The sequence below is a fragment of the Podarcis liolepis genome (genome assembly GCF_965112155.1).
Source record: "Podarcis liolepis genome assembly, chromosome: 2".
Lineage (NCBI taxonomy): Eukaryota > Metazoa > Chordata > Lepidosauria > Squamata > Lacertidae > Podarcis > Podarcis liolepis.
The window spans coordinates 77,615,141-77,632,022 of NC_139555.1; the positions used below are offsets into that span (position 1 = coordinate 77,615,141).

General features: G+C 43.2%; 1 protein-coding gene across 4 annotated transcripts in view; it reads left to right on the top strand.

Moving 5' to 3' along the window:
• The first annotated feature begins 2,983 nt into the window (after window positions 1-2,983).
• The window catches only part of ATG7 (autophagy related 7), a 153,544-nt gene continuing 139,645 nt past the window's right edge, over window positions 2,984-16,882 (top strand). For 3 of the 4 annotated variants that reach the window (XM_083488937.1, XM_083488936.1, XM_083488935.1), the window contains exons 1-9: window positions 2,984-3,479; window positions 5,239-5,293; window positions 6,801-6,918; window positions 8,015-8,092; window positions 8,712-8,828; window positions 9,570-9,719; window positions 10,682-10,770; window positions 11,491-11,612; window positions 14,108-14,198. In XM_083488937.1, the coding sequence (XP_083345063.1) occupies window positions 3,302-3,479; window positions 5,239-5,293; window positions 6,801-6,918; window positions 8,015-8,092; window positions 8,712-8,828; window positions 9,570-9,719; window positions 10,682-10,770; window positions 11,491-11,612; window positions 14,108-14,198 (998 nt within the window). In that variant the 5' untranslated portion in view covers window positions 2,984-3,301. The remainder of the gene's footprint in view (window positions 3,480-5,238; window positions 5,294-6,800; window positions 6,919-8,014; window positions 8,093-8,711; window positions 8,829-9,569; window positions 9,720-10,681; window positions 10,771-11,490; window positions 11,613-14,107; window positions 14,199-16,882) is intronic. The other variant, XM_083488934.1, reaches the window with a different exon arrangement.

Genomic DNA, 16,882 nt, shown 5'->3' on the forward strand with positions numbered 1-16,882 from the left:
CCCCTTCTTCAACTCTGCTATGCATTTTTAAAATATCTGGCCTTAGGAAGAATTCTGTGTAAAATGAAATCTCACTTATGCCATACATATTGTAAACACTGGTTGGTTCTAATGAAGGTATTGGGTTATTGTCCCTGTGATTTCCCTGACCCTAGTCCCCAGCTAGACCATAACTTCTGTTATATTTCCAAAATAAGCAATCTAAACATGGCATCTAGTGAACTTTTTTGAGATAAATGACTAGAGGGAATTTTTTCCGCTCCCCAAAGCCTGGGGATTTAATGTTTTTGTAAGATAAGGATGTAGCAAGTACATCTGTCTTCTGAGTGCTTTCCATTTTCAAAGCTGGATAGCATGCTGACTGCTGTTTTTAAAATGTTGCTTTTCAGTGTGAAGTAATCTGATAAAGTGTCAAGGAAAAGTTAAGCCGTAAATGCACAGGGGCTCAATCTGTATTTGAATTACTGTATTTGAACTGTGACTCTGAAAGCTCCACCAACATACAGAAGATCCTGACCGTTGTTTGCTAAAACTGTAGAACCAAAACATTGAATAAAGCTGAATTAAACAGGCTACCTAGTATTTATGTACATCTAAATCCCACCTTTCCTTGCAGTACCTTAGGTATGAGATCCTACTAGCATCTCTGTGGGCTTAGCTAGTCTCACAATACTTGCCCCAACCCACCACCACCCTGCACAATTTATTCCTTCTGGTATGACACACAGTCCCTTGAGGGACAGGTAGGAAAATGCTATATTGTAGAGCTTTGTTTTTGTTAAACCAAGAGCTAAAACAGATAGTCTTATTTGGCATTTAGGTGGGCACAGAGATATACTACGGGTTTCATGACATGGCACTAGCTAGGCCATATTGTGCGAAGCACACTAACCAGGGGTGGGCAGAAGGTGGATCGGGGTCTACTACCAAATCCTGATCATCAAGAGTTTGTGACTCTCAGTGGTTTAACAATATAAACAAAATAAAGATTCCCCCCACCTCCTAATTAGGCTGCTGAAATTTAGAAAGTGTGGGAAAACAGGAATAGAAAGGATTTATGTCTGAGAGCGCTTGTTTTGGTACTGAACACACCTTCCTGGGCTCAGCATGTGCTTGGAGGCAAACTTGTCCTGCAATTGTGTCTGCCTTCCTGAGCCACTATTTTACACCTGGCTTCAGCTGGTGGACCTGGGGTTGTAGATCTTACAGGGAAGTCTGTCTACTTCTGCACTAGAGTATGTTCCAAGCAAATGCCTCTACAGCTACATTCACTTCAAACGTAACATTTTCCTTTGTCAGCAGCCACAGTCTCATTAATTCCAAAGGTCTTAAAAGCCAATTGTTTCAAAAAGAAAATAGGAAGAAAGCAAACAGATGAATGCTTTCACCCAGACACTAAGCTACTGCCATATGGTAGAGATCAAATGTCTGGATTCTTAGAGAAAGGCTGGAGTGTATTTTTAAAATGTGGACACTCAAGCAACACATGTATGTGACGCACTCAGTGTCGGAATGACATTCAGGAGTGAAACCACCTGCACCATCTGTTTCAAAGAGAAGAAGAGATATGTGGTCCATTATGCCATGGGAGCCAAGAGAGTAGCACTGCTTTCATTTGCAACTGTTTATTGAAAGGGCTACATGAATGCTACTAACGCGTAGGTAGTACAAAAGCAGGGGCGGTAACATTCAGCTTCTAAACAATCCAACATTTAAACGGTACAGAACTTAGAAGAGGTACTGATGAGAAGCTGTGTCACTTATTGTTGCAAGTGTCACAGCAGGCACAACCTGGCAGGCACCTGTGACCCATGAGTGACATAGTTATGGAATGCGAAGTAGCACAGGGGTCCATCACCATCCCAGCAAACAGAGTTCCATGAAACAAGGTGAAGCGCAGCTTTTGTTAAGTAACTAGCAGCTGCAAGGAAGGGTGGGGGCGGGGGCAATTACCAACTTTCTCTCCCTGTCAACTTCCTGACAAAAGTCTCATTAGAAGTTCCTTTCACTTCAAGGGAAACCTCCCCTAATCCCAATGAGAGATTTCCTTCCAGTGCAGCTTCTCAGAAAAGATTTTTGGGGGGGAGGGTGGGACATCTATCACAGTCAAATTCATGGTACTGGGATCCCACGGGTGATTTACTTGTACAGTATTGTCAAATACAAGTGCGTCGTGCCTTCTCCTTGTTGTGGTCTAGAGGATGCCTATTCCCAGTTCCCACGGCGTCGTTTCTGCCGGAGCTGGTGTGTGTGCTTATAAAAACCCTGAGTGGAAGAAAGCGGGTGGTTTGCTGAGCTTTCGGGGTTGCGTTACTACGAATTTGTCTTTGGGTCACTTAGAAACCCGCAAGGTGGTGGTTGTGGTAAATGGAGGCACAGACTACAATCACATGAAAAAATAAGGAAAAAACACTTTCGGAGGAACCGCCCGACAGGTTCCTCCAGAAATCCCCAGCGCGCTACTGGCTGCGGCGCCAGCAAAAACCTTCCCGCAGGTGGAAGGTAACAGGTGCGAAGGTAAGTGGTGGCTATGCAAGCTGCAGCCACTGCTTGACAAACCTTCCGAAGGGGAGGCTAACGTGAAGCCGAGCTCGACTATACACAGCAGAGGCGCCTCGGCTTGAAAATGCCGCGCAGCGCCCTCCCCCGCCTCCTTACTGGTTCCCACGTTGGACATGCGGGACAACACAACCCCGACAAACGTCAGCGGGTCTTGCCCCAGACTGTCGTCTCCAATGCGCTCGGCTGTCCCAAGGGGGACCTGCCAGCCACTCACCCCCCACCCCCACCCTAAAACTATATCGCCCCTTCCAGTCCCTCGCGGAATTTCCGCAGCAACCAACTCATATAACTAGAAACTTGGAATTGTACTCGTATACGCTCTTCCCTCTCTATATCAGCCACCCTCAAGCGGCGGCTTCCACACGGAACCGGAAGTGGGGGATGGAGCGTGACTAGCCTTCGGTTGCCCTATCTCTATGTTGTTCTGCGCTGGCGGCCGCCCCGCGTTCATAGAGATAAAGAAAGCTCCCTCACGGCCTTTCCGCTTCAAAGGTTCTAAACTTCCGTGGCCCTGCGCGCATGTCACGAGGCGGGACGAAGATGGCGGCGCTCGGCGGCGGCTTCCGGTGTCCGGCGATCCGTTGAATGGGCGAAGCGAGGAAGTTAGTTCCGGAGGAAGGCTGCTCCCGCGGGTGAGAAGTTAACCCTGTTTCTTGGCTTGCGCAGCTCTCGAACCCTGTGCTGTTCACTCTTGCGCCGTGAGTTCCAGAGACGTCGCTGAAGCAGCAGCAGCAGCAGAATGACGAGCGAGGGTAACGAAACGCGGAACCCCGCGGAAGGTGGACCCCCCAAACTGCAGTTTGTCCCCTTCAGCAGCGCCTTGGATGCTGGCTTTTGGCATGAGCTGACCCAGAAGAAGCTCAATGAGTACAAGCTCGACGAGACCCCCAAGGCGATCAGAGGCTATTACTATAATGGCAAGTACACCGTGGGCCGTTTCTCTTCTCCGGGCGTGGGTGGGAGGGATTGTTGACCCCAGTAATAGTGGTTCATGCTGCTGGATCACGCCCTGCGCAGGTTAAAGGCAGATTCTCAATATGCTGAGGACGTGTGTGATGGCGAAACGAAATAGCATTGCTTCACTACGCGAAGTGTAACCTGCTCCTCCTGCGCATGTTTACTCTCGAATTCCGCGGCATAGGATATTGTACCCAACCCCACACATTTCATTCGGAGTAAGACCCACTGAACTGAGCGGCAGTTAACTTTTGAGCCAAACGTGCATAGGATCTCGGGGTTTTCAGTTGATGCGGATGCTTTGTGCCCCCCCCCCCTGCAGAGGCTTCAACTTCAATGTCCATGTCACTGAAAAAAATGTAGTCATTTATATTTGTATACCGTTTAATCATCAAGACTTCTAAGCAGTGTATATAAAGCAGTATAAAATATACACCAAAATACTGATAAGATCAAATGTTGAAAACAAGCTCCCCTATGTTTTCCCCAAAATACAGTGGTACCTCGGTTTAAGAACAGCCCTGTTTACGAACTATTTGGTTTATGAACTCCGCAGAACCGGAAGTAGTGTCCTGGTTTGCGAACTTTACTTCGGTCTAAGAATGGAAGTTGAACGGTAGAAGGGCACTGGCGGCAGGAGGCCTCATTAGGGAAAGCACACCTCGGTTTAAGAACAGTTTCGGTTTAAGAACAGAATTCGGGAACAGATTAAGTTCATAAACCGAGGTACCACTGTATAAGTAAAACTGGCGGTTTGAAAATATATAAAATAAAATGGTATGTTGAAATTCATGCAATAATTAACAAAGCTTTTAGAAGGCACCAGAAGCAATAAACTTGTTTGACTAATATCAATGGGCAGGGAGTTCCAGACGGTAGCGATTGCCACACTGAAAGATCTGTTCCTTGGAAGCATGGAGCAAACATGACGTGGCCCTTGTAAAACTGTCTGTTCTGCAGATTGAAGCAGTCTGTTGGGCATATAGGGAGAGTAAAGTGATCCCTCAAATAAACTGACCCTAAACACTTGAGAACTTATTCTAGCAAAGAAGTGCCATGTCCCTGCACTGCAACAACACAGTCCCAAGTCAAGTCTGTGGAAGTCTTTTTGCACTCAAAATTAAGCCCCTTATGTTTTATCTAAGCTTAGGAGCCTACTTGCTCTGGGTGACAGGAGTCTGTGGGTACTGATAGACAAATTTATTTCTGTTTCTCCTATCTGGAACAGAGAAATAGGAAGTACTTCATAGTTATTTTCTGTTAACTCCTTTCCTCTTTCTTGAACAGCTGGTGTTTCACTCTTCCTCCATTAATGTGTGAAGAAGCCCACTGACTGCATACCACTGTCTCTTCAAATTGAACAGGAAAAAATTACAACCCCAAATTATTTATCTAGGCTATCTACTTTACCTTATAGTGGTGGGTGGGTGGAGGAGGGGGGAAGGAAGCAGAAATACGTCCTTTTCAATCACATTGTCCTTCATACAATACTTCTTCTGTGAAATGGGGAACCAGTTATGAAACCACCATATGAAGAAATAATATCTTGTGAGGAAAGCGCATATATACTCAGTCATTAAGCAATCTTATGAGGGAGTATATTAAGATTGTTCCTTGTCTAGCGCACAATGTTGCTTCCCTTATGGGAAAAATGTACCATCAAACATATACCCATAGATACAGCCATTCTAAAAAACTTTTTTTCGTTTGTTCTTCTAGGAGATCCTGCTGGTATGCCAGCTCGTTTAACACTGGAATTTAGTGCTTTTGATATGTAAGTAACTTAAATGGTTCCTATGTTATCTTTATTTCTCTACTTTATTTCTCTGCTTGCAAGCAGCCACTATGGCTTGACATATGTTTTCATATGTAGCAATATCTGTGCTGTTCTTTTTAGATTTTTTCCATTCTGGATCCTCACAATGCTGACATTGCATTAGAGCAATTCCATTTCTCCCACACCATCCTACTTTGCCTCCTAGTACCCAAAAAAATCAAGACTTTTTTTTTTTAAGAACTACAATGGCCCTGCAAAAACGCTTATGTGAGAATGCTTTTTTGCACACCATTCCTCATTTACTGGTTTTAATGACGCTTAGGTGTTGTCCTTTTCACTTTTACTACACCCCATCCTATCATTTGGTAGCATGGTGGGAAAATGTTTCTCAGCATTGGAATTCTGAATGAAATTTTAATATATAAACAGAAAACAAAGGACTGTCAGTACCTTTCCACATGCACATGAAGGTAGAATGAATTTGTGGAGAGGAGAGGAAGTGTGACATGACAAGTGTTCCATAAAACTGAGGTCCCTGAATTAAATGCATGGTTCCTGCTAGATACAAGCTGTGCATCCAAGTGATGGGGGATTCAGTGATCAGGCAGGGATATAAAGGAACAGGTGTCCTTGAGGTATCCTGGACCCAGATTGTTAAGAGCCCTGTAAACTCAAGAAAAATCCTTGAACATTGTCAGAGGAGCAGGGGGAGTCACTTCAAATGGTCAGTAGGAAAACAAAAATGTTTGATGAGCAATACTATGTAATGAGTGTGGCATTCTAGAGATAAAATGATCTATGGTTTTTGTGACTTCCAGTAGATTAGCATGAATTTTGAATCCATGCCTTTTAACATGTCAGATGTGGTTTTTAAAGCCCCATCCCAGCTGTAAAAAGAGGACATGCATCTCTACTTTTGAAAGAGGATCCATGGTCCTATTCCTCTTTTCGACATAGTTTGACAAACCAGGTGGAGATTCTGCAAAACTGAAGAGCAGTGGCCATAGGCATAACTGTTTGCATTCTGTTTCTGGTTGGAAATGTGCCTCACTCAGTTTCTGGTTCTTCTCCCATAGCTATATTTTTATGAGACATCTAATCCAACTTCTGTTCCTTTTCCCTCTGCGGCTGAGATCCATGCAAATAAATGTTAGATGAGTTTGAAATTGTTCTGGTTTGGATATGCAATGTATATTGATCGGGGTGGGGGAACCTGTGGTCCTCCAGATATTGTGGAACACACAGTTGCCATCAGCTTCAGCCAGTATGGGCAGTGATCAGGGATGATGGGAGTTGTAGTTCAACAGCATCTGAGTGGTCCATGGGTTTTCCACCACCCAAGCCTACGTTGCAGCCTTGCAAAACTGAATAAAATATCCAGTTTTTCATAGTTTATTTCCAGATCTTTGGGGGGAAATGTGCAGAGTACCAATAGCTCTGGTTTGTGTTACCACCATAACAAATACTGGAATATAGTTGGAAGAGTTTTTGTCTTTTTCCTTAGGAATGCCCCAACACCAGCACATTGCTGTCCTGCTATTGGAACATTGTATAACACCAATACTTTGGAAGCATTCAAATCCTGTGATAAGAAGCTTCTTCTTGAGCAAGCCGCAAATAAGGCAAGATAAAAGTGTTACTATTGGAAGCCGCTTTTGAAAACAGCACTGAAACTGTGGCAGTGGCGAAAAGGACCTATGATGTTGTGATCCTGGAAGCTATTTACAATGTGATCCTGTACATGCTTATGTACCTGTGTGTGCAGGATTTCATTATTTGTTTCTCAGGCTCACTTCAGGAATGAGATTAAGCAACTTCAGTGCCATACATTGCCAGAAAATTGTATGTTGTGTGGTATTGGCTTTGGTGACCTGTTTTGATGCTATCCAAGGAGTAGGAAAATAAAGGCTAAGATGACAAATATCAACACAGATTGCTTTTTTGAGTTTATTGCCCTCTGTCCTCCTATATGGCAAATATTATACCATTGGGAAGCAAATACATCAACCAATATATCCACTATTTCAAGGAACTTTTATTTAAGCATTTAGTGCCTTCCCACTAAGTTCATTGGGCTCAATCAAGGATTGTGGCCTAATTGATGCAAATGTTATGCCTGTACTGTACTCATAAGCTGGTTTAATTCTGAAGTTTTTTTTCTGAAATAACTTGATCATTTGTAGCTTTGTGAGAATGCTGAGAATTCTAATGGTAATATTATAATGAAACCTTGACTGTTAATGCTGTTTAAATTTGCAGTGTAGGAATGCCCATGTATTTGGCCTTGTAAAGAATGTAGATTACTGTTACACGGTTTTCGAAATACCTTTTATATTTCTAGCATATGCTGTTGGGAGAGATCAGGGGTCTCTCTAGGCCTTTGCATTTGAAATAAATTTCAGATACAGCATGAAAGTGAAAGCTCTCCATGGGAGAAATTCAGATGCACAAAGAAGAAAAGAGAGCAGTCCACAGAATTACATGTGTTCTCCCCATCCGAAATGAATTCTTCTTTCCCTGTTCAGCATTATGTATGATTATCGTTCACCTGCATGCTCTGACTAAGCTAACATTAGTCCATTTATTTAAGTAAGTCTATTCTGACTTGGTGGCATAAAACATATAAGAACAGTATATATTAATATTGTTGCAATGATGAGACAAATTCTAATACTTTCCTTTACTGATTATTATTTTCTTCTTCTTTTCTACTGTTAGATATGGGATGCAATAACATCAGGCACTGCTGTTGAGAATCCTGTCTTATTGAACAGATTTATCCTATTAACATTTGCTGTGAGTAAATTGTGTTTTTTTATTTTAAAAAAAATTCTAGCATTTGCCTAATAGTCAACAAAGACTAGCTGATGGGTCATGAATCTAATGTGCCCAGGCTGAAATGTCAGGTTTACACTGCAATCTTCTGTGATTCCTGGAAAGGAATCTTCTGTCTGGAAATATCCCTTGCTATCCCTGACATATAGAAAAATGAGAGCAAGTGGTACTTTCTAATTTATTAAGGACCTAGTTTTGTACTGTATACGAAAATGTTGTGCGTCACTGTAAAAGCGATGCCACAGTGAATGTGATGGCTCCTAATTTTGATTTTACAGAATTTGGTTCCTAGAATCCTTTTCCTAATTGGCATTTTGTAGCCTATGCTGGCTTAAAAGTTTTTTATGCTTCCCCTCTGCTATTCTCTCTGTGCATGTCAGTGGAATGTAGTTTATGGCAGTACCCAGTTGTCTGACATTGCATGGGTACATTGGGCACGCTGCATTATGCATTCGCTAAATGGCTAATTTGAATAGTAATCATTGGATCAAACAACTATTTCCAAGCTATTACGTTTTGCAGTTATTTCATTATTGTAGTTTTAAAATGTTCTAACGTGTTTATACAATTTCCTCCTTAGGATTTGAAGAGATATCGTTTCTATTACTGGTTTTGTTACCCTGCACTTTGTCTCCCAGAAGGTATCCCTTTGATTCAGCAGCCTGTGTGCCTAGGTGCAAAGTTCTCAGCTACTCAGGTATTTTTTAAAAACAACAACAACAACAACACTACTAAGCTAAAACCTTTAGGACTTTTTTGTTGTCAGAATGGTTTATTCATTGTAGCACTAAGTGGGGTATGCGTGCATGGAACAAGGTCTGTTCATTCAATGGGATTTACCCCATTCTCCTCCCATGTACCTCCTAAACCTGTTTTGGGTTTCCCTCCAATCCTCCAGAACTGCTTTAGAGGCAGGGAAGGGGCATGCAGAGGGAAGGAGGGAAGTCCCACTGCCTGATCGAACCTTGTTCCCTGCACACCACGACTTAGTTGAATCCCACCCATTACTTCTTTATTTATGGAACTCCATTCCTGTATGTGGTACTTAAAGGAGAACCTCTGGGTTTCCTAAGGCCACATTCCTTCGCCCCAGGCGATAACCCTCACCAACACTGCTTCATGTCCTTCAGCCCTACTGTTGGGCTGTAACGTATCCTTAAACTGTGAAAATGCCTCTTGTTTTCCTGGATGGAAAGTGGAGAGAGGGATGTCCTCTGCCTTCTGTGTGGTTGTGATGTGTAGAACAGGTGACAATATTGTTCCTGAGTGCCTTTGTCACTGCTGTTGAGCACATAGGTGGCCTTGGTACACTAGTGACCTGTATGTGATGAAATGGGTTGGTGGCTAGACCTCAGGTGGTGGGAATCTCAGTCTGAACTAAGTAGCATTTAAGAAACAGCACTGAATTGAGCAAGCCTGTGTTCTGTCTTCGTTTTAGATTGAAGCTCTCCAGAGTGCATATGATGAACTTTGTCAGAAGGAAGGCCTTACAGCTCTGCCTTTTTTTCTAATCAAGTACCACGACGATTCTGTTCTTGTCTCCTTGCTCAGAAACTGGGACGACTTCTTTTCTGATCCCAAGGAGAAGGTAAAACCCACCCTGAACACAAGATTCTCTATTGCAATTCTCATTTACACCTTTGACTCCATTTACTGGCTTCACAGGACATGAAAATAATTCCTAGATCCATAAGCTTTTTCTTGATGAGGGTGGGAGAGGAGAGCAGGTTAGTTGGATATCTGAAAGAGGATTTTACGTAGGTTAGTTGGGTGTCAGACTTTTCTAAGTGCTGGAGGTCACTTACTTTACCTTGCTGTGCTCAGATGCTTTATGGCTTTTCTTCAGCCTAGCTCTGATGCCATAAGTCAGGTATGGCCAAACTTGGCCCTCCAGGTGTTTTGGGACTACAACTCCCATCATCCCTAGCTACCAGGACCAGTGGTCAGAGATGATGGGAATTGTAGTCCCAAAACATCTGGACGGCCAAGTTTGGCCATGCCTGCCATAACTGAACCAGCTTCTGGGGTAAAATGGCTCAGAACAACTGAATGTTGCAAGATAAGAGAAGAGGCTGGATTTTGCTCCTTTCTCTCTTGCACACTAGGAAGTAGACCTCCCTTCCTCCTTTTTAAATAAAAGGGAAGGCATGTTTAATAACACAGACTCCTCTAGTCATTAGCCAACTCCATTAATTTAGCCTTTTGACTGGGGCAGCTACTCAGGCACCTGCTGCTGGGTAGGGGTTTCACCACACATCAGGTTTCTTCCCTCTCCTGCCAGCAGACTTGCTTTATTTATCCAAGATGCTACATGTAGAGCTTGTGTGTTCCTTGATGGTACTTGTCTCGCAAACTGATGAATGTTAAAATGTAAATGGAAAACCGATGTACTGCAAGGTTACAAAATTGTATATGTTCAGCTCTGTGTCTCTTGCATATTTACAGTTGTACTGTGGTCAAATAAAATTAGCATACAGTACATACTATTAGTATTTAGTAAGTGCTAATCCTCTTGTATTAACTGTTAATGGTATCTTTTTTTCTTTGCAGGTGACAATTGGTGTTTACGATCCCTGTAATTTTGCCCAGTATCCTGGTTGGCCACTGAGAAACATATTGGTCCTGGCAGCACACAGATGGTATTTATTTTGATTCCTTAAATGTGGCTTTCCCCATGGCTACAAACCTAAACCCATTTACCTTGAAGCAAGTCCCATAGCTCCCCTTGCCTCCTAAATTTCCAGAAGGTTATCCAGCCCTCTGGATTGGATTTAGTGAGGGGGACAGGGAATCACCAAAAATTGCATTCCTACTCTAGTATGCTGATGGAATCCTTTCATCAGAAGATGAACTGCACTTCATAGTACCCTTGGTTATGGTTAGGATTGGATCTTTCTCTGGAAAGATCACCAAAACATGGTATTAATTTATGAGCTTTGGGATTTTCTACAGTATTGTCAGGGCAAGAGGCTCCTTCAAATTTCAGTTTTGTGTGATAACCCTGAACTGACCTTTGGCTGACCCAATTGTACAATGCATACCAAGAATTTACAAATGAAGATTGCAGTTCTTAATAGCCCTCTCATTAGGTTCCGTCTATTGAAACAGAGGTGATTCTTCTGCTGTGTGGTTTAGCAGAGCACATTGCTCTCGCAGCTTGCTTCTGGAGCACTTGTTCATCTTGCTGTTCCTTATTACAGTGAATAGGTTTGTCTCTCTAAAATGTATATGGCCTGTTGGACTGTATCCATATCAAATCCTGCTGGGAAATTTTCTTGGCATCACATTCGGATAATTACCTGTTGTTAATTCTGGCTTTCTGGCTCTGCTGCTGTTACAGAGTTCTTTATTTCTGACAGGGGCAGCCACCTTCATTCTGTTCAAGTGCTCTGCTTCCGAGACAGGACCATGCAGGGAGCAAGAGACATTTCACACAGCACCCTTTTTGAAATAAAGCTTCCACAAGTGACACAGAATTCAGGTAATCCATTTGGACGGGTGGGGCTCTGTGTCTAGTGAAATGTGGTCAATATTCCTCCTTGGGAGATTTTTTTCCTCTCTCTCCATCATGCTGTGATGATGAAAACAGTGTGGTACTCATCCCTGACTTTGTATGTTAAAAGCTGCTATCAGTAAAGGCTTCTTCAGTGAAAAGTCCTTGGAAGGTGCCCATCCTCTCTAAATCGTATGCCAGTTTTGAAAGCGTTTCCTGTACTTGGAAACCATTTATGCCTCTGGTGTTTCCATTATGGTGTACTCATCAACGTAGCTTTTCACAAAAAGCTGTTCAAGAGGAAGGTGGCCTTGTTTCTATGGCATTAATTGCCAGAGATCATGCTAGAGGCAAGCAGCTAATAGGATTTGTTTTGGACCGTTCATTTGACTTCATAGTTACCTTCTTTCTTGTGCTTTCTTGTCTGAAAAAGGCACACTTGCCGTTCATCCACAACCTTCTGAACCCATCACTTCATTAAGAGGCCTTTTTATTCGCTGCAGAAACATCAGCAAGTCCTGTTCTCCAATTGTATATTGGCTGCCAGGCCAGTTCCAAGGATACAGTGGTGCCCCGCAAGACGAATGCCTTGCAAGACGGAAAACCCGCTAGACGAAAGGGTTTTCCATTTTTCAATGCGCTTCGCAGGACGAATTTCCCTATGGGCTTGCTTCGCAAGACGAAAATGTCTTGCGAGTCTTGAGATTTTTTTTCGCCCCCCCCCCTTTTTCTAAGCCGCTAAGCCTTTAATAGCCGCTAAACCGCTAATAGCGCTAATCCGCTAAGCCGCTAATAGGGTTGCTTCGCAAGACGAAAAAACCGCTAGACGAAGAGACTCGCGGAACAGATTAATTTCGTCTTGCGAGGCACCACTGTAATTCAGAGTCTTAGTTCTTTAAGCCAGGCAAACTCCCCTGTTGGGCAGCGTCAGGCAGCTGAGTCAGGCAGCAGATACTGGGAGTAGGCAACAGTGGTGCAGTGCTGAAGAACCAAGATGTGTGGGTTCCATGGCCTGCCCTGCGTCCTCTAAGCTGACCTGCTGCCTTTAGGTATGGTGGAGCACGCTGACACATCAGTGCTGAAGTAAGATTCAGGACCGCAGTGCCTCAATGACCGCCTCTCCCCATATGAACCAACCTGGGCCCTACAATCAGCATCTGAGGCCCTTCTTTGTGTACCCCCTTTTCTACAGTGGCTCCCAACTTGCAGAATGCTGTCCCCAAGAAGGCTCACCTAGCACCTTCATTACATTTCTTAGGTGCCAGGCGCAAACATTCCTCTTCTCCCAGGCCTTTGGATAATTAAGAAATCTATGCCCTTTTAAACTCTGGGTTTTCGTTTGTTACTACCTTGTGTATTTTTGTGTTTTTGTATTGTAATCCTCAGATGGAGGGTGGTATAGAAATTTAATAAATAATATAAACAAACAAACAACCAGTTCAGTTGGCCTTTTTGTGTGGAAAGGAGGGGTAGGGGGAAAACCCCCATCTTGTCTGCCTCAGGCAGAAAAATGTCTTGGGCAAACTTTTCCCAAAGTAGACTGAGTTTCCATCTTCTCCCGTATGATTCTGCCCAGTCTCTGATCATCTGGGGCCATTTCGTGTTCCCTGCAGCCTTCAGAGGTGTATTTAGTTAGTGGCAACATGCAAGAGTTCCTTTTCTCTCTTATGTCATTCTGTTTTCATTTGAATGCTTTTCTGTTTTAGTGATCATTTGATTTCTCTGCTAGTTACGCTTTTTTCAGTTGGCTCCCGGTTTTAATAACTGTGAGCTGCCTTGGCCTTTTCTAGTTGTCTGGAGTAAGTGGGTTGTACATGTTATTTCTAATATACACCGTATGTTTAGAGGTTCATTCCCACAGATTGGGATAAAATGTGATTTGGGGCCACTCGAGGAGTTTAGTAGCTCAGTGAGGGTTTGAATGTAGGTCAGATCCATCATTCCTTTGATTTGTATTACTTGATTCCCATTTAAGAACCTCAAGAAACTGAGCTTTTAAATTAAGGCAGTGCTAAAAAAAGAAAGAAATAGCTGCCACTCGCAACAATGCCAGTCAATTGCTGCATTATGAAACTGATTACAGAGCTTAATCTGCACTCATGTGTTGGCTTCAGAATGTAAAGTATGCTAGAATTTATTTTATAGATTGCTACTCTATAAAGTTCTCAGCTGCACAATAAAATATTCTATCATCCAAAGACTCACTTTTATGGCAAGTTCTAGTGAAATCTGGATTTTTGTAATCTGGATTGACTGGCAGTACTTTTCAATATATTCTCGAACAGCCAATAGCTTTTTTCTTTTTTGCAAGGTTTCCACTAGACTGACATGGGACACCTGTGAAATTACAGTAGTGACTTCATATAACTGTAGTTCTCCATTACTCAAACTTTTAACAATTTGCCATTTACGATGAGTGGGGTTTTGCTGTCTCAAACAACATTTGTATTCTTCAACACAGTTATTTTTCTCTTGTGAGGCAGGTTGTCCAAAAGCTGTTGGATGGGAGAAAAACCAAAAAGGAGGCATGGGCCCAAGAATGGTCAATCTGAGCGAGTGCATGGACCCAAAAAGGTACGTACCATTACAAGGCTTCACACTCTGAAAGGCAGCTTTGCAAGATAAGAAATACAAGTTGGGAATACCACTTAAGTACCTGAGGAAGCCATCTCTTAGCATTACGGACTCATTCACTACTCACTGTCTACAGAATTGTTTTTATTTTTTCCTAAAGAATCTCTTGGCCGTTAGGTCACTATGTGTACTTACTTATCAGTACCCATTTCTTTTTTTAAAAAAAATAATTTTTATTAACAGGCCAATCAAATCACATTAATTCCAAATCACATTAGTTCCAAATTATACAGCCAAATTTTTAAAATTTTATTGGTGGTATCCATACTTCGAGCTCCAAAAGGGATCCAAACATCACTCTTGTTGCTGCTTTAATTACACAGTTCTGTCCAGATAGTCTCTTTGTTATTTTCCTCATCATCTTCTTGTTATCATATATTCCTTTCTTTGTGATCTCTGATAATCTTCACAAGCGGGTTGAAAACAAACATATCCTGTGTGGATTTTACACTCTCCAAGAGCCATATCACATAAAGGACAGACACCATTTCCACACCTCCGCAAAGAACATTCCCAAAGTCTGTCCGTTGATTTCCACAGGCCTGTGAATCTGTATCTCAGGGGGCCCTGCCAGGTCAAATCCACATTCCGATAACCATACATTCACATTCCAATGACCATGGTCCTCCTCCCCTTCGTCCTCCTGTGGGCAGGCCTGTCTTAACAAATCTCCATTTGAAACTGCGTCACAAAGCTTTCTTTCCATCCGACGTTCCCACCAGTCCTCTCTTTGATCAGTAATTCATTTCCACACAGTTCTTAATCTCCTGCTTGTGATTAGTAATTTGCAACGATTCTTTCTCTCTGGGAGGGAGGATTATTGGGTACTCACATAAGACAAAAAATGAAAAGTTTTTCCTCCCCCCCCCTTTCTGTTTTTCTCCAACATACCGATCTTTTAATGATGAGTCTTCACTTGATTTATTGTCCAGCCCATCGCTTCGCTCACAGAGATCCTATTAATCAGCAGTCTTTACTCCCGATCTTCACTTGAAGTATGTGCATTTGCTTCTATTTCCAATTATATATTTCAAGCTGATGCAAACCAGTGCGCGATTCGGAGACAGCGTCCAGGAGAGCTGACTCCACCCGAGGGCTTCGTGCCTAGTGTCCTCACCCCCTTCTTTCGAATCTGGGGGTGAACTATGGACACAGCAGGCAAGGCAGTACCCCCCCATTCCCTTGGGGGGCAAGGGAGGCTGCATACTCCCATATTAGCCTCTTAATTACCTCGTGTGGGTCGGAGAAATGTTATTGTCGGCCATCTTCCAATGCGCCCCCTGGTGGCCCCCCCATCAGTACCCATTTCTTTGACAGTTTGAGGACTCTCGTTCTTGATTATCTTGTAGATTACAGTCTTCCTAACTACGGAAGCCTCTGGATGTGAAAAAGGAGTACAGTGGTACCTCTGATTATGTACTTAATTCGTTCCGGAGGTTCGTTCTTAACCTGAAACTGTTCTTAACCTGAAGCACCACTTTAGCTAATGGGGCCTCCCGCTGCTTCTGCACCTCTGCTGTGCGATTTCTGTTCTCATCCTGAAGCAAAGTTCTTAACCCGAGGTACTATTTCTGGGTTAGTGGAGTCTGTAACCTGAAGCGTATGTAACCTGAACCGTATGTAACCCGAGGTACCACCGTACAGTAGAACCTCTACTCACGTCCATGATCCGTTCCAAAGGCCCATCCTTATGGCAAAACGGGTCAATAATAGAAGCGCCGTTGTGCGCAGGCGCATCCGGCAGCAGCCCGCTTCTGCGCATGTGCGGACGGTGGCAGTCACTTCTGCTTGTGCGCGAATCACGGCAAACCCGGTGTTTACGTCCGGGTTTGCCGTGGTCACGACTTGGAACAGGCCTAAGTAGAGCGGGACGTAAGTAGAGGTTCTAGTGTATATTAGCAAGGGAGCTATGTGCAGCAGCTGCACTGGTGCCTTTCAAACTTCAATGAATCCATTCCACAATTGTTTTTTGAGGCCTACGTGTTACAGAGGATTCTGGGTACATTCAACTCACATTAGGCACTGGCGAGGCATTTTTTTTACTTAATCAGTGTCTTCCATGAGTTGAAAGGGCACCTTAGAGCACACTCAGCACAATCCTTGGGCCACATCCTGCCCGCGAGCACACGGTGGACGTGCTCTGTTTCAGCGAGGCTTGTTTGCCATTACTGATTGAAGGATGCCAGGTTGAGTGGAGTTCCCATAACAACATCTATTATATTCTGCTGATTAAGTTTTATGAGTCTTGTGCAAAGAACCATGTAGGAAATGCAACCTGGCTTTAGGAACAACAAATCTCTCATCATTTGTTACCTTCCTCCCTTGTATTTGGGGCTCTGAAGCATCAATTGCAGCTTCCCTTGAGAGTCAGATTGGAAATTTAACCCAGAGCCAGAAGACCGCAGTTAACTACTTGTTTATTACATTGACTTAAAGGAACATAATTTGCATAACACAACAGACGCCAAGCTGCAGGTCATGAAAAGGTTGGTCGTTTTACAGCATTTAAATTTTGAAATTGTTTCCTGCTAGTATAGAGAAACTCCCATCAGCCTCCGGAAGCTGTGCACAGAGAGAATTATAGAAATGCCAAAAGATGAAAGGCTTTCCCCTCATGGTTCATT